The sequence below is a fragment of the Dreissena polymorpha genome, chromosome 9, assembly GCF_020536995.1.
Source record: "Dreissena polymorpha isolate Duluth1 chromosome 9, UMN_Dpol_1.0, whole genome shotgun sequence".
NCBI classification, from domain to species: domain Eukaryota; kingdom Metazoa; phylum Mollusca; class Bivalvia; order Myida; family Dreissenidae; genus Dreissena; species Dreissena polymorpha.
Window position 1 is genome coordinate 34,097,215 of NC_068363.1, and position 18,673 is coordinate 34,115,887.

The 18,673-nt window shown below is 34.8% G+C and overlaps 2 protein-coding genes across 2 annotated transcripts; both read left to right on the top strand.

Annotated features, from left to right (window-relative positions):
- Positions 1 to 616: 616 nt before the first annotated feature.
- On the top strand, positions 617 to 16,094 carry LOC127845947 (uncharacterized). The gene is made up of 2 exons (XM_052377126.1): positions 617 to 965; positions 14,563 to 16,094. Exons 1-2 carry the CDS (start codon positions 617 to 619, stop codon positions 16,092 to 16,094), a joined length of 1,881 nt encoding a protein of 626 aa, XP_052233086.1.
- A 57-nt stretch (positions 16,095 to 16,151) lies between these two features.
- On the top strand, positions 16,152 to 17,909 carry LOC127845948 (uncharacterized). Its single transcript, XM_052377127.1, has one exon. The coding sequence runs from the start codon at positions 16,152 to 16,154 to the stop codon at positions 17,907 to 17,909; it is 1,758 nt and encodes a 585-aa protein (XP_052233087.1).
- Positions 17,910 to 18,673: the final 764 nt, after the last annotated feature.

The window sequence follows — 18,673 nt, forward strand, 5'->3', positions numbered from 1 at the left end:
AACTTATAAAGGAATGTTAAACAGTTGGTCACATTTTGGTTGTCTAATTAATGAGACCCGAATTAACTGATACTTACTAAATCAGAGCCAATTTTGCTGAGCATAATTGATGTAAAAAGTAGCATAATATTCGCTTGCTTTGCTACATTACCAGAATAGTTTGAAACATTCCGATATCTTTTCGTAGAGTATAATTACAATTTTAAATGCGTAAGATACGAATTACGCTTTAAATTAAACAAACAAGCTGGTGTATTGTAAAAATTAAAAAAAGGTGAATTTGCGTGTGCGTCTGTAGTTTGTTTCGCTCTATAACACATTTACTGACACGTATTTAAGACGCGAAACTGATTTAACACAGAGAGAGTCGTTTATTACCAGTTTTATCATAACACGTTGTTATTAAATGCTCTTCCGTCGTTCGAAGTAAAACATGTGGGATCGCTATTTCTGATTAAAATTGTATAGATTGTACATATGGTGCTGTCCATTGAAAGTGTGTCAGTGGTATAACTTAAATATGCCTTTGAACACAATAGTATGCTTGATACGTTTTAATTTCAAGATTTCATGAATAAAGTGGGTATTATGTTATTTTGCAGACGTTAATGCGACAATGGCGAAGTCCTATTTTGACCCCAAAACACCAGATATCGTTATTAAGAGCCTTTTCCAAAAGTACGACAAGGACAACAGCGGCTTTCTTGACCGGAAGGAGCTTTCAAGTTTACTGGAAGACGACCTTGGCTTGACCACTCGCCAAGTGGAAGTGTATTTCCATCTATTGGACAGAGATGGCAATGCCAAAATCAGTCCCGACGAATTAAGCGACTGGCTCCGGAGAAACGAGCGATTTAAAATGGTGAACGACAAGTCGCGTTTTTATGCGGTTTGCAAAGCAGTGGATATGTTCAAAAAATATGACAAAGATGGAAGTCAGTATATCAGTTTTGAAGAGTTGAAAGGTTTGTTGTTCGAACATGGTCGCAATATTGACGTTCAATCCGCATTCAAATCAATTGATCAGGATGGTAATGGAAAGATATCGTTTCCGGAGTTTTTGAATTGGCTGATTTCGGTAAAATTACATTGACAGCTTCTGCTCTATTTACATGTGGCATGCAAAATATTATAATGCATATATACATTAAGTCACTCAGATTTCCTTTTACTTAGTGATATTGCTGTATTTTGCCACACATACTGTTTATGACTTTTTAAATTATAACTTTCTAATACGAAACTATTTTAGCAACGTATTTTATCAATGTACAATAGAGCGAGGAAACAATCTGATCTGTCAGGATGATTGCAGTTCTTATTTAATTTAAACAATGTTACAAATAACAACGAAACCTGCAATACAAGAACGACTTCAATTTGTTACACATTTCGATTGGGCATTTGTGCATTTACACTTGTTAATTCTTATGTTCACATAAAAATAATGCATACATTTATTTAAAAATAAATTACAATACTGAAAGACGTGTACATCATTGAACAAGTGTACTATAAGGTTGGTACGATTTATAAAAGTAAAATAACTTAAAGTTATGGATCATTAATTATTAAATAAAACTTGTTCAACCAATGATTTAAAAGCACATAAGTAACACGTTTTTTCAACAAAGATATACTTTGGTAAGGAAGAACTGGAACCAAAAATCCTTGACGCTTGGGACGACAAAAGCACCGTTTTTTCTGGCTTAATATTGTTCTATATGTGTGAATAGACTTTAAAAAATAAATAGCTCAGCCAAGATTTCTTAGGCAAGGCCTTCTTAATTTTTTTAGAAAATTAAAGACTGATTTGATCCGCACGCTTGCTTACGGGTAACTAGTGCAGTGGTTTACAGTTGGTTTTAATCGGTTAATGTGACCTTTTCACGTTTCGGTAAATTAACAAAAATCAATTTTATCCATTTAATGACATACTTCAATATGTGCCAAAATCTGTGAAAAGGTCCCTTTAAGGAAGATTTAAAGGCGAAATGAAATATGCATAGTCAAAGCGACATTGGATTAGAGCCATACCCAATAACTTCTAAGATTTTTATTAAGGTTACCTTTCTTTCTATATAAAAAAGCTTGGAGGTGAAATGCTATGCTTTTTAAAACCCTTTCGTGGTTCATCGACATAGAACATATACTTGATATAATTGTGAATGAATTTATTGAAACTTCAAATACAACTTCCGTTATAACAATATGATGAAATCAAAATAAGGGCATGTGCAGATAAAAGGGGGCAGGGTGGGACCTTGGTGTGACCGGGTTCTGCACCCTTGTGCTAAGCCCTAGTCTGATAGCGATCAATGTTCATAATACAAAGTTGATTTGATTGGGGGAGGTCTAATATCATACTTATACTACACTGAGGCTGTCATAATCAACTTGAGATATATCCGCCGATAAGACACAGTTCAACACCTAAATAACAATAAAGTACATGACCCCATCTAGAATAAAACACAGCACTGATAATTTGTGTCAATTTGAGATTCGCTTTTTGCTAGATATGTGCGAAAGTTAAGAAAATACGACTGCAATCATTCTGTGTGTGACCTTAAATTTAATCCAGATAATTATCAATACTGAAAAATGCAAAGCTGTTTAGTGTTAATAGAATAAATACCAAAAAGTATGATCCATGCACAAAACCATTAGCATTTAATATTTTATTATGAATATTTCTATATTATAGACTAAAAAGTGTTAGCAAACAATATTAATTGTATTCATATTATAACAGTATCCAGATTAAGTTTGCAAATCCAGATTATTTGCAAACTTATTATTTTTATTTATTGAACAAGTGTTATGAAATTTTGCATATTTGTAGGGGGCATTGAGTACATACATATAATTGAAAAAAAAGAGTTAAAATGTTTTTGGAAAGTAGAGTTATTTGATGATAAAGTTGCCATCCCCCGTTGGATCCCAACGGAGTTTTGGCTCCCCCGTTAAGAATTGCAATTCTCCAACGGGTGTTTTTTCCAGACGGGAGACTTTAACCTATATTTTACAAAAAATGTCATTTAAATATTATGCTTTGTTTTCTGTTTCAATGTTTACAAATACACATGTTTAAGTTATAATTGTAAGAAATATGTACTTTAATAAGAAAATAAAGTGTTTGTAGATTTTCTTCTCCCGTGGGGTTTTGACGGGGGATCCCGTCCATCCCCCATATCCATTAAACTCCAACGGGGTTTTCACGGGGGACCCCGTCAATCCCCCATTTAAATTAAACCCCAATGGGAGTTTGACGGGGGATCCCCGTTTAACTCCAATTTATAAAGAACTCCAATGGGAGTTTAACCAGAGAAGGGAGGGGGGAGGATCAGACTTCAATAAACAGTTTATACCCATTGCAATATATTCCATTGTATAAAGAGTAAAAGACACCAAACTTTATTAAATAATTGATGTTTTCTTTTAAGGTGTCAAAATCAATTTATAATTTTTGAATTTTCTTAACTCGGTACGTTACGTTGAATAAAATGTCTTTTTGAAAGAGGTTAGACCCACATATTGCTATTTCTGGAAAGATGAATTTAAAACGTTCCATAATTTTGAAAGACTGTATAAATAATATAGTGACTTATCTCGAAAATATATTACATTTACCTTTTGATAATCCAAACGTTGCTTATATCCATTTCTGTGATGATAAATACAATCCAGAAAGACAATAACATTGGAAACATACTTATTGTCATTCGGAATTGTATTATTGTGTTGTTTATTCCCCTTTAACAGTTTTTGAAGTTTTTTGCTCGAAATTTTGGGTCCGTCTATAATGCGTATATGACTCATTTTCGCGAATATGAACGAAACGAACGAATAGGATCGAATATTTGCAATATTTATGCTTTTTCTGCAATGTTTTTATCAACAAATTACAGTTTAATTTAAAATACAATTAAGACTGTTAACATAAATAGAGCAATTCTCTAGCCATTATCATGTTTCGAACTCTAAAGTCATGTTCGCGAATATGAACATTGTTTTTAGGCTATACAATAACCACGACGACTCCACAATACAAGGTTTACAGTCAACTCGTACCTAAGTCAACTCGCACGGTAGTCAACTCGCACGTTGTTTGGTCAACTCGCACGGAAGTCAACTCGTACCTAAAAGTCAACTCGCACGGTAGTGAAACTATTGATGTGTTGATGGGTTCTGAATGAGTTATTTATGCATAAACACAAATGAGAAATACTTTCAGAGTTTAGTTCAATACTTTTTATTGCAATATTTTCACAAAATAACACATTTTTTTTAACAAATTGTGTTTACACCAGGTTACATTATCGGCACATTATAACAGACAGTAAACGTACTTTTTAAAATATATTTTTAAACTATTATTTTTATTAAAATATTTGAAACACACATTGTCAAAGCTTTATCATGTACACAAGTAGACATTCATCTATATACTTTTATTTTAATATTTATTTCAATATTTACATACAGTATCAAAGCTGTACAATATGTACACATGTAGACATACATCTATATACTTTTATTTTAATATTTATTTCAATATTTACACACATTATCAAAGATTTACAATATGTACACTAATATTGTAATTTAATGAATAGGACATAAAGACTGATAGAACTATGAATTATTAAGAATTTAATATTTGTCATAAAACTATTAATGAAGATCCCGTTACCTATGGAAAACTTATTGCGCACACAATTATAAGTAAAAAACGTATAACAATAATGTTAACGTGAGTACAAATACGTATAGCTTAGTATCATATAAACCGAGTATATATGATTATCATACCTACATGTATTGAAACATTTTTGTACGCAAAGATTATTAATTTTACAATAATAATCAGTCATAATACAATTTTACAGAATCAAATGTGTATTTAATTAATAATTTAATAAAATTGCCCAGCATTATTAAAATTTGAACATGAGTTACAGTTCTACATTAATTAATTAAATATTAAATTGTTAAGCATGACAAATTAAAATATTTATTTAAGTATTCCATACTACAGCCTTATTTCTAGGCAACCCCTCAGTAATAGCCTTATCTACCCCTCGATTATCAGTACCCTCATCAGCTCTGAATGACTGACAGAGTATCTGTTTATTGTAATTTTAGGGGTGGGAAATAGGATATGGTGTTTTCAGGTATTGTTACTTTCTTGACTGATTAGGTGACATATGGTTTATTATTACAATTCCAAATTAACAATTAAAGTGATATTATGGGCATGTTTCACTGTTGAATTGAGCTGAACATGATTAACAGGTCAAAAGAGTTAGTTTAAATGTGGTTACTGACGAATTATCTGCAACTCATCTTGCTGCCAGTTGTTTATAAAAAGTATATATTATAGTCGATATTTTACATGAATCACCCAGTCCTCTAAGCCGAAATGATCCGTAAAACAAAATAGTGTATTTGTGTCGTATGAACGAATCTGCACTAAAACTAGATTTAGATTAACTTCGTAAATCAAATCCTGTGTGTCGTCAGTAGTCAAAACGAAACTACGGTTGATATTCAAATGCATTATTTTTCTCTTTCCGGGATATTGTTGTAGTATGTTGATGCTGCATTAACAAATATAAGTGTATATGAAGTGAAAACACCAAAAATAAACAACGGTTGCGATAGACACCTATAAACTGTAATATTCCTAAAATATCACTTTAACATACTAACGTATGAACATTTAAAAATCTGTCATAGCTTATTAAAAAAGTAAAACATATCAGCTTATATAAAATTTATAACAATTAAATAGAAATTAGAATACAAATAATTAACAAAAACAAAACATGAACGCTGAAAAAGAGCTCTACAAAGACTGACTACATAGACATTTCTTTTCTTTTTTTTTTTTTTTTTTTTTTTTTTTTTTTTTTATTAATTTTCAACAAACATCTCTATTACAATATGAATACACATATGAAGCAACACAACATTTTGGTCTCTTACATATACTAAAGTATCATATGAATTGACTATGTCTGCACTTATACGTGTTATATGTATATACTAAGAGAAAAAAACACACACTTTATTTGTTTAGGTATGAACATGGTATTGCTTAACATTGTTACCAGAAAAATATTGTTGAGACGATGCTATGTTATTTTCTAAAGAGTGAAAAGGAGAGGGGAAAAGCTAGATTTGATAATAAGAGAGTTTTAACATTGATTAATAATTTTAATATAAAAAAAATAATAAAGTGAAAAATAATTAAATATATATCTAACAAGAATCAAAAGGCCCGCAATATTTGACATATTTCACAAAATTTGACACAAATAAAGAGACATTTAGCGGTTTAAAAAGAAAGATTAAACAGAAAAATCCTAAAGTGTCGGGGACGTAGGCAAGATTCTTAATGAGTAATTTCAAAGTTGTGCCATTTTTTATTATGTTGATCAATTTTGCCTTTTTCGAAGGCAATTTGCTTTTCTAATATAATTTTCATTCTTAGAGCATTGTTGAAGGTCTCAATATTTGGCTTTTCGGCTTTTGATTTGGTATTGAATATGTAAGATTTCATAAGGATAATTATAAAGTTAATCACTTGATTATGAGTGCCTCCTTTTTTAGTTCCAAAAATAATATCAATTACATTCAGTTCTATGTGTAATTGTTTTCTATTTAATAACAACGTCAGCTCCTGCCATATGGGTTGTACAGAATTACATTCATATAAAACGTGTATAATTGTTTCCTTACAACTTGCGCAAAAAGTGCACAAACTTAAAGATGTTAGATTACATTTATACAAATATGAATTAGTTGGTAGTATGCACTGTAGAATCTTATATTGAAAATTGCGTAAAGTGTTATCTATGGTGGCTTTAAATGGTGTTAAATAAGCATGTTTCCAGTCGATACTTTGTTCATAGGGGGACATTATGTCTTCCCATTTCTTTTCTTGTTTAGTTTTATTTTCATCTAAGGTTTGTTGTAGATTATATAAATATTTACACACTTTTTTTGATTTTTGTATTTTTTCAAGTAATGTGTTATGATTGAAATTGACAAAATCCATTTGAGATAGTTGTTGTTTGTAAGTTATTGGGATACTTTTGATTAGTGTGTAATATTTAAGATAATCTGTTGAGGGTAATTCATATAGGGTTTTAAAAGCTTCAAATGTATAATAGGTTTTTGACCTAAAGTCGTATATGTGTTCGAGGATTTTTATACCCTTATTAAACCAGTTTAGGTAGAAGAAGGTATGTTGGTTATTTTTTTCTATCCTCGAGTTATTCCATATAATCGTTTTGTTTACATGCCCTTCTTTTTCTTTCGATTTAATCTTGTTCCAAGAGATAATGACATCTCTGAGGAATATATTTTTAAAATTGGAAACAATATGTTTTTCATTAAGTGCACATTCAAATACAAGATTTCCACCATATTTATTAAGTTCATTCTGATAGAAAATTTTCCACTGCCCTTTATTGTTTACGTCTGTTAATCTTTTGACCCAACTGGCCTTATTAGCATGTATTAGAGCAGTAATATCGGTAAGTTTCAGCCCTCCTTGATCTATTGGTTTAACTAGGGTTGTTCTTTTTATTTTTTCAGGTTTGCAATCCCATACAAATTGGAATATAGATTTATTAATTGTTTGTAATATTTCATGATTAGGGGTTGGGAGTGCTGACAATGTGTACATAATCTTTGGCAGGGCAAAAGTTTTAACCACAGTGACTTTTCCAAGGAGTGTTAATTTTCTGTGTTGCCACTGTTTTAAGCAATTTATAAAGGCAAGTAATTTTGGTTGCAAGTTTTTGTCTATATTGAGATGTTCATCATTGGTGAAATAAAAACCCAGTGTTTTAGCTTCTTCAGAGGTCCAAGAAAAATATTTGTATTTGTTAAATATAATTTGTGTGTTTTTAAGTGAACCAACGCGCATTACGATGGATTTTTGTGTATTTAGTTTAAGTCCAGATACTTCACTGAAGTCTTGAATAGTATTTATCAATGTTGAAAACGAATTAAGCGTTCCATCTGTCATATAAGTTGTATCATCTGCGAAAAGTGTTTGTTTTATTTCTTGTTCTTTTATTTTTATTCCTTTGATGTCTTCATTCCTTTCAATAAAGTTGGACAATATTTCTATGCTTAATACAAAAAGAGTTGTTGATAATGGACAGCCTTGTTTTACGCCCCTTTGAATAGGGATAGGTTCAGATAAGTGTCCGTTATTGATAATTATGGTACTTATGTCAGTATAAAATAATTTAATCCATTGTATGAGTTCAGTTCCAAAATTAAATTGTTTGAGACTTTTAAACATGAAGTCGTGATCTAAACTATAGAATGCTTTTTCATAATCGGCAAAGAAAAGAAGTCCTGGCTTATTATTGTTATTCATATAATGAATGGTTTCAAAAATTGTGCGTACGTTCTCGCCAATGAATCTACCTTTTATAAATCCTGTTTGTCTTGACTCAACTACAGACGAAATAACTTTTTTAATCCTGTTTGCGATTGTTTTGGTCGCTATTTTATAGTCAACATTTAATAAACTTAATGGTCTCCAATTATCTAGTGTATCTAGATTTTTTCCTGGTTTTGGAATAAGTGTAAGAATACTTTGTTTTTGAAGTTGGGTTAATTGTCCATTAACAAATGAATGGTTAATTGAATTAATATAATGTGTTTTAATAACTTCCCAAAATACCTTGTAAAATTCTGCGGATAAACCATCTGAACCGGGACTTTTATTATTATCCATCTCTTTTAAAGCGTTTAAACATTCATATTCTGTGAGTAAGCCTTCGCATGATTGTTTCTCATTTTCTGACAGTCCTTTTATATTTAAGTTAAAAAAATGTGAATTATTAAGAGTATTCGTGTCAATAGGTTTTTATGGCTATAAAGGTTTGAGTAAAAGCTTCTTTGTTCATTCATTATACTCTTAATGTCTGAGACTTCAATGTTATTTATTTTTAACTTATGAATGGTTTTACTTTCGTAATGTCTTTTTTCAAGATTTGCAAAGTATTTGGTATTTTTTTCATTATGTTCAATGTGTTTGGCTCTTGCTCTTACTAACATGCCATTTATTTTCTCTTCTATGATACTATCGTACTCTATTTTAGTTTCTTTATACAGTTTGAATATATTTTCGTTGTTATCACTGTTTGTATTGATTTTTTGCTCTAGTGACTCTAGTTTGTTAATGATAATGTGCTCTTTTTCCTGGTTTCGTTTTTTTATCATTGTAGAGAATTTTATACTAATGTCCCTTACCGTTCCTTTTATAAGTTCCCACAGTGTATTTGGACTACAGTTAGTGTTATGTTCCACTATGCTATGAATTTCTTGTTCAATTTGATTTTGATACTCTTCATTTGAAAGCATAGCATTATTTATTTTAAAATAACCAGGTCCTTTTTGTTGTATTTTATTGTCAATAATTATTTCAATCAAAGAGTGGTCTGTCTTATATCCCGGCTTCATTTTTGCTTTATTAATTATATTACATATATTTTGGGAAATAAGGTAATAATCCAATCTACAAAAAATAACCGGTTTTCCACTTGAATGCCATGTATAACGTTTTTGTTCTGGATGAAGAGCTCGCCAAATGTCTATCAAATTGCATGAATCGACTATGGAATTTATTTTGTTCCTGCTGTTTATGTGTGTATCCTTTTTGCCGTTCTTTTTGTCTAGATTTGGGTTAAGTATTGTATTAAAATCGCCTCCTATTATGTAATTTTTATCCATATTTTGTAGTAGATGTATTTCCAGTTTTTCAAAAAAACATGTTTCATCTTTGTTTGGTGCATATATATTTATTAAGGTGATTTCTTGATTATTAATAATAACATCAATTGTGCATAATCTACCGGGTACTAATTCTTTAAATTCGCCTATGTTTACATTATCTTTATTTTTTATTAAAATTCCTAAACCTTCACTATTTGATTTGTTCCCACTGTAAAAACTTGTTCCACTCCATTCTGATTGCCATTTGTTTTTTGTTAGCTCACAAACATGTGTTTCTTGAAGTAAACACACTGTGTAATTGTTTTCTTCAAACCATTTGAATATACTTTGCCTTTTATTAGCATTGTTGAGACCTCTCACATTTAAAGAGCATATTTTTTCATACATTTTTTTCTCCAAAAGATTTTATTTTTATGGCTAAATTGAATCGTACTGAATCTTGCCTATTAATTTTATAAAAGAACATAATTATATCCTGTTTTATTGACATGTGTTGGGATTTTGTGTTTATTTCTACTGGTTTAAAAGAAAATGTTATTAACGTTAGTGTAGATATGAAAATGTGTACAAAAACATCACAACAATAAACATACAGACGATAAGTACATGAATACATATGAAAATCAAATCAGGCATTAACATTACCAATACAGAAGAAAACCCCCACAAACATTCAACTAAGTTAAACAGATGTGATTCGTAATTATTTAAGTTTCCTAAATGTGATAAAGCGCCATTTAAATATAATAATACAAGTGTATTTAAAATAAGCACATGAATGCTTATGTGAATCAAAACAAGCGTTAACATTACCAATGCGGAAGAAAAACAAATATTCAACTAAGTTTAATAGATATGATTTTTAATAATTTAAGTTCCCTAAATGTGCTAAAGCGCCATTTTTAAATATACGATGTTTTATAATATCAACCTGGATTTTAATTCTAATGTATATAAAGTCGGCTATTGTATGTTATTAATAATAAGGTAGTTATTAATATGTGTACAAAAAAACATCAACACATTACAATTATAATATAAATCTGGATTTTGATTCTAATGTATACAAAGTCAGCTATTGTATGTTATTAATAATAAGGTAGTAATTAATATGTGTACATAAAACATCAACACATTACAGGCAATTAGCACATGAATACATGTGAAAGTCACATAAAATGTACACTGTTTTCTAATAACCAACTTGATTTTGATTCTTGTATACATAAAAGCAGCTATTGTATGTATATGTAAATACTGTTAAATATACTTACAACCTAGTTGTGCCAAAGTATAGTTAAGATAAACAATAATTTATCATTTTATCCTTTATATTGTTTAACCAACAGCTGGTGATTGCGTATCAGCACATTATGTTAACTCACACTAACAACACCACTAGGTTCTTACATTAACTGTATTAAAGCTGCTTAGCTGTTGGGTTTCATTTTTTATTTCTATAAAAAAAGTTTTAACAGTGTTAATGTAGCTTATTTTAACATATATGACCTAAATTATATGATATATTGTTAACAGATTTAACATGTTTTCAAACATGTGTCAAATATATTTGTTACCTATCCGGCGCAATTAATATGAACATGTGTACATCATATTATACTGCTAAGACATGCTATTGTAATATACTATTTGTTATACAAGTTTAGGTATAGGCGTTTCTAAATCAATCTGTTCATGTATAACAAAATAGAGTAATAAGGCAAAATATGATACAGTTTTTATCATCTACAGTTTTTATCATGTATTAATGATCACTTAAATGTAAGGAAATCTTATATCTAATAAGAGATCCTGTCAAGGATAGTGGTAAATAATGTTTTGTTGTAATTATCCCTTACCACCGAAAGCAAAAGAAAAGGGATTAAATCACAAGTTTTACAATATCTATAGCCACGGTTGAGTGGCCACTAATCCTTTGTGTGTGAAACTGCTCCTGGATTTAGGACAGGTATCTGTAATTGTACATCAGTGTTCATGTTTGTATACTTCTCAAAATCAGTTAGGCTGCACACAATCTCTGGTTTTACTGCTTATATTGTAAATAACTATAGTTTTCAGGTCTGCTGGGTTATTGCTTTATCACAGTATTAATGAATGAATAGTGTGTTTTCCTGATCTAAAAAAAAAACCCCAAAAAAACACAAAATACACATGTTCTGCTCATGATTTCTATTTTTGAGGCCATGGTAGGTTCAGCCATTCGTCATATTGCTTGTATAAGACTCTGTGTATGTTGCCATCTCGGTTTTTATAAAAAAAAATTCCACTTCTACTCCAGACTGACTCTACAGTGTCTCTTTTCTTTAATCTCACAGAGTTAAAGACATCTTGGTTTAATGGCGTAAGGTGTTCACTAGGGTATATTTTACCCTGTTTTAACTGCCTGCTCATTTTTATGATCTGGATCTTTTTGTCTCTTGATACGAATTTTATAACTACCGGTCTGCATTTTCCATTTTCAAAACGCCCTAGCCTATGACCATAATCAATATCAGTTTTGCTTAGTTGGATACCAGTGTGCTTTTTAACAACATCTGCCACAAGCTTCATTGTGTTTTCTGGTGTTTCAGTTTTATCCAGATCTTGCAATCCATGAAAGACCACGTTGTTAATTCTGGTATATTGTTCTAGCTCATTTAATGCTTCTTTGTTTTCATACTTTTCTTTAATCAAAGTTTCCCTGTTCATCACTTTTTCTGCGTTTAACTCAGTATGCAATTTGTCTATCTCTTTCTTCAAATTCTCATTCTCGCTTTCTCTATCAAACAGCTTTGATTCCAATAACTCGATTCTATGGAGAAGACTGTTTTTCATTTGCCCAACAATTTGTTCAATCATGTTTTCAAGACAGCTGTCATCTTTCATTAAAACATTTGAGAGTTTACTATTTATTTCACTTAGCTGTCTAGAAATTTCTTTGATGCTTATGTTATCTTTATTTACATTGCTTTCTGTTTCTTGTTTTGTATTTTTCACATGTTTAGGCTTCTTTTTGGACTGTTTTTTGCTTTCGTCTTTTGATGAATTCATGCTGATGTCTTGTTCACTTACGCTGCTTATATATTTACGTTTATTGTCTTTTTCCTCACTTTTTTCATCACATTCGCTCTCAGATACTTCTGAAACTTCAAGTAGTTCTGAGATCATATCTTTAATGATGTTTTTGTTTTGTGGAGAATTTGATGCCATACTTTTTTGAACAGTATACTTTGGAATGTTTCAAAAATAAGTTTGATCTTTTCTTTTGAAGCTTATTATGTATTTTTCATACCTTTTTTGTTTTCATGTCCAGTATTCCATTCTAAACTTTAGCACAAATCATTTTCTGTAACAAATTCCCAACACTGAGGCTAGAAACTTTTAAAACATTGTAATTTTTTTTCTCCAAAAGAAACACAACATGCCCATTCAAGGGAGATCATCGATTTTTTTCATAGACATTTCACAAATGTCACGAAAAACCACTTAAATGTTCACTCGATCTTAACAGAATAAATACATCAGGAAGAATTATATTCATAGAAGAATTTCCATATCAAAAATGTTAGAAAACCATTTTAAAACAGCCGATATCTGTTGATATTCGCCCCTTTCGCGAATATAGTAATATACGCTCTTTAGTCGTACCGAGCAAATATCAGTGAAAGGGGGAAAAATTACATATCTTTAGGGTATGGGTAACCTATGGTCTTTAAAAATCGATTAGGAATTTATAAAAGGTATTTCTTGTGTTAGGTTTAAGAAAGAATGTCTCAAAATATTGTAAAAAAACATTGAAAATTGAAACTAGCGACAGCTCCCTTGCAAGGATATTTTGGATCTCCAAAAAGGAGGTTTTTGCGAAGGTCAATATTTCACGCTGCAGAAACAGAACAGAACTTTGAAGGTAAATTGTGAAAAATCTAAAGACTTCTAGGTAAATAAGCACAGCACATGGTTGAAATTAATGAGTAATGTAGCCAAAACTAGAATTGCATTCTGTTTGAATGTACTTTGCATGCCATGCAATGGGTAAAATTTCTCAATTTTTCATTAAAAAGTAGGTGGGTGGGGGAAAGGGTGTCAGAAAATTCACCCCCAAGACAATTCATCCCCTGGACAATTCACTCCAGAATTTGATTTCCTTGGACAATACACCCCCAAGACAATTCACTGCCATATTTTTTATATGATATTGTATTGTCATTTGCTTTTGTCATATTTTAAAATAAGTTGTGAACAGATGTTTGGGGTTATAATTTTGACTTTGTAGCATAATTTTGATGTGAAGATAATAAATGTAGTATATAAATGAGAGATGAAAAAGTGTTTTTTGTCAAATGCAATCCAACCAATGCTTTTCTTTCTATAAACTGTGTTACAACATATAAAATTGAAACAAATTAAGTATTTTGTATTTATAATATTTGTGCATTGGATTTAAATAACAGTCTGCGAAATAAGCGCGCGCCCGTTGGCCTGGGCGTGTAAATTATAGCTCTGGCCTTTTAAAATTGCCATATTGTACGCCCGTCGGGCCAGTAGAAATTCCGTGTATCAATATTGTTTCATTTTTAAGTGTGATAAAAGTCATTATTTTGTGAGTACTTTGCGAAGATTTCCCACAGAACTTCGTTCAACTTCGCCTAAAATACGAGATTCAAACGCGTTCCGATTGGTCCATACATTCAACGGTCATTTTCGAGTCGTAACACAGGCCACGTGGTGAACAATTTAGACTGGTTATTTACTATTGGCACACGTCATGCTGATGTGTGCTGACATTGACCGGAGAAGTAGCAGTAGTGAAGTGTGGCAAATGTGACAAGATCTGCAAGAATCTAAGGGGACTGCGGATACATCAAGCCAGGACTGATTGTGGGAAATCAGACACCCAGACGCAACGCTCAGGTGGTACACCTGGTGAGACGTTGGGGGATCCAAGTCGGGAAGAATCCCATAGAACTAGGAACCTCTACGCTTCTGAGAATCTGGTTTCAAACACCCAGGGCAGGCAGCAGGAAGAGGACGACCATGACCCTCTTCTTGATCTGCTTCCCCCACTGGAGGATGACACTCCAGCACATGCAGAACCAGCACCACAAGTACAAACAGCTCCGGGAGATGATGAGAAGAGGCGCCCGCGAATAGCATGGCCCAAGACGACAGACCGGCGAGCGTGGCAGGAGCTAGATCGAGACGTCTCCGCTATACTGGAAACAACCCTCCAGGGTCCAGCTGACCGAAAGATAAGAGCAATGACGGGCCTCATCTATACTGTAAGCAAAGAGAGGTTTGGCTTGGCTGAGAAGAAGCCAGAGAAGCCAGCCCCAATCATCAGCAGAAGACAGAGGCTAATCAAACAGACCAGAAAGGAGCTTACAAGTGTAAAGAGGCAGTATAGAAAAGCCAAGGTAGAAGAGAAAGTAGGACTCCAACAGTTACGAAGCATTTTACGAGAGAAACTGAGCACTCTCAACAAGGCTGAGCAAACAAGACAGAGGAAAAGGAAGAGGGAGAAACAGAGAGCTAGATTCATCCAGAATCCAAACCAGTTCTCCAAAGACATCCTTGACAACGAACGATCAGGAACATTAGAGAGCAGTATGGAGGACATAGAACAGCACTTACGCAATGTCCACAGTGATCCTTCACGGGAGGTTCCACTGGGTGACTGTTCAAGGCTAGAACCAGAAGACCCACCAGAAACTCCTTTGGACACAAAGGAGCCATCATTGTCTGAGGTACAGCACGTAGTGAAGAAAGCGAGGACAGGCTCAGCCCCAGGCCCGAATGGCATTCCTTATCGTGTCTATAAGATGTGCCCTGGCATTCTTCGGAAACTATGGACCCTACTTAGAGTTATTTGGAGAAAGGGCAAAATCCCGGATTGCTGGAAGAGAGCGGAGGGAATATTCGCCCCAAAGGAGAAGGACTCGAAGGATATTGGTCAGTTCCGGACCATTTCTCTGCTCAACGTAGAGGGGAAGATATTCTTTGCAGTCCTAGCCAAGCGACTAACAACGTTCCTTACTGACAACAACTACGTTGATACGTCAATTCAGAAGGGTGGAGTTCCCGGATTTTCAGGCTGCGTCGAGCATACCAGTGTTCTCAGCCAAGTGATCAGGGAGGCACGAGTGAACCATGATGACCTGACTGTAGTGTGGCTAGACCTTGACAACGCTTATGGATCAATACCCCACAAGTTGATTGAGAAGGCACTTGAGCAGTATCATGTACCAGACCACGTTTGTAACCTGGTAAAAGACTACTACAGAGGCATTAAGCTACGCTTTGCTGTGGGAGACAAGACAACAGCATAGCAAAGCTTGGAGAAAGGCATTGTCACAGGATGCACAATCTCTGTGGTCCTGTTTGTGATGGGTATGAACCTCATCATCAATGCGGCGAAGAGAGAGACACGTGGTCCAAAAGCAGCATCAGGAATCTACTTACCTCCAGTAAAGGGATTCATGGATGACCTCACTCTGACAGCAAAGACCCACATCCAAGCAAGGTGGATGCTTTCGGCCCTAGAAGAGGCAGCAACTTGGTCCAGAATGAGGTTCAAACCCAGAAAGTCCAGAGCACTTGTTATCAGGAAAGGCCAACCAACCAAGAAATTCAATCTGACAGTGCAAGGTGAGGACATACCATCGATTATGGACAGCCCCATTAAATGCCTTGGGAAGTGGTATGATGCTACACTCCAAGATGGGAACAACATCAAGCGCATCAAGAACCAGCTCACTGAAGGGCTGAAGCAGATTGACAAAAGCGGACTACCTGGCAAATTCAAGGCCTGGTTATTCCAGAATGGACTTCTCCCACGACTGATGTGGCCACTGATGCTTTATGAGGTGGCAACAACAGTGGTGGAAGGACTGGAGAGAACCATTAGTAGGCATTTGCGAAAGTGGCTTGGCGTACCACCCAGCTTCAGCAACATTGGACTCTATGGACGATCAAATCAACTACAGCTCCCATTGAGTTCGTTGGTGGAGGAGTACAAGGTGGCAAAGGCCAGACTTGTCATGACGCTGAAGGATTCAAGGGATGACATGGTCCGAAGAGCAGGTGTTGAGACCAGGACGGGAAGAAAGTGGTCCGCTAGCCAGGCTGTAGCGCAAGCCGAGAGCCGCCTGCGACACAAAGACATTGTGGGAACAACGGCAGTGGGAACACAAGGTCTGGGCTCTGCGGAGACGAGGAGTTGGAAGAAGGCGGACAGTAGGACAAGGAGGGAGATGGTCCAGGCAGAGGTACGTCTGGCCGAAGAAGAAGATCGAGGCATAAGGGCAGTGGCAATGGGGTGCCAGGGTGCTTGGACAAAGTGGCAGACTACAGGAAAGAAGGAGACATGGGCGGATATCTGGCGTAGCGAACCTCTGCGCATCAGTTTCCTGCTCAGGTCAGTCTACGACCTGCTACCTTCACCAGCAAACCTGCACAGATGGGGAAAACGTGACGACCCAACCTGCCCACTTTGCGGAAAGATAGGCACGCTAGAACATACACTATCATCTTGCCAGACAGCCCTTACACAAGGAAGATACAGGTGGAGACACGACAAGGTCCTCCAAGAACTGGCAGACATAGTGGAAAGGGAGAGGCGAAAGAAGAGGACTGTGAAAGAGACCAGAAAGATGCAGTTTGTAAAGGAAGGGGAAACCATCAAGAAGCAGCAGGCGCAAGCAGCATCGATCCTAGATCGTGCGCAGTCATGGGAGATGGCTGTTGACCTGAAACGCAGGCTGGTTTTCCCAAGTGTAGTCCAGACAACACAACGCCCCAACATGGTGATCTGGTCGGCAAAGGACAAGTGCCTGGTGATGGTTGAACTCACAGTTCCTTGGGAGTCGCGCTGTGATGAGGCGATGGAGAGGAAAACAGCAAAATATGCTGATCTGCAGAGGGAATGCAAGGAGAAGGGGTGGCACACGTGGCTATTCCCAGTGGAGGTCGGCGTCCGAGGCTTTCCGTCAAAGTCTCTCTGGATACTTTTCACTGCACTTGGCCTGACAAGAAGAGACAGAAAGCGAGCGGTCAACAGACTTGGGGATGCAGCGGAGAGAGCATCGAGATGGCTTTGGCTGAGGAGAGAAGAGAGGAGCTGGCAGCCGTCTACTGACACGTAGGGGATTGATCAACCCCTGCGGACCCACCACCAGGAGAATGTATCGAGATTAATGGGTCGAAACACAGTGATCGGTGGCTCTCGACTGAGGATGTCAGTAGTCCAGCAGTTTAACGACTGTTTACATCTCATCTCATTTCTGCTGAAGTTAACTAATCAACGTACGCGGCTTGCATTCCCGGAATAAACATCGTTTTACTTTGTAACCTTGTTTGTGTGTTTATTTCCAAAGTTGTAAGTCCCTACGCGCATAAGGCTGCATAATGCTTAAATACGTAGCTGGAGCGAAGCCAGGGAAGAAACTGCCCACTTCTGATCGTAAGTCAACAAATGACTATGAAAAATCACGGAAACGTGAATTTCAAGAAAAGTGGTAAAAAATCAGTGATGAAGGAGAAGCTACTTCTGTAAGACAGAGTTTAATAAGCTACGCTTAAAAACACAGCATAAGAAAAAAGTCAACATGTATGATAAAAGTATGCCATCTATGCCTTCACTTGTCAAGTAAACTTCTGGAAAATAACTATCAGGTTGCTTGTTTTACAGGATATGGTTTATGACTAAGAGGATCTCCAGGATTGACATGACGCCTTATCAGTGATCGCTCCGCCCGCTTAATCACGTGGCTCAGCACGAAGAAAACCTAGACAAGCTAACACCAAAATGGCTTCTTTGCCTATAGACTGCATATAGATTTACGCGATATTCCGGATGATTTTATGGACTTGTTTAACACCATGTTACACGTGTAAAGGGGTTGATGCC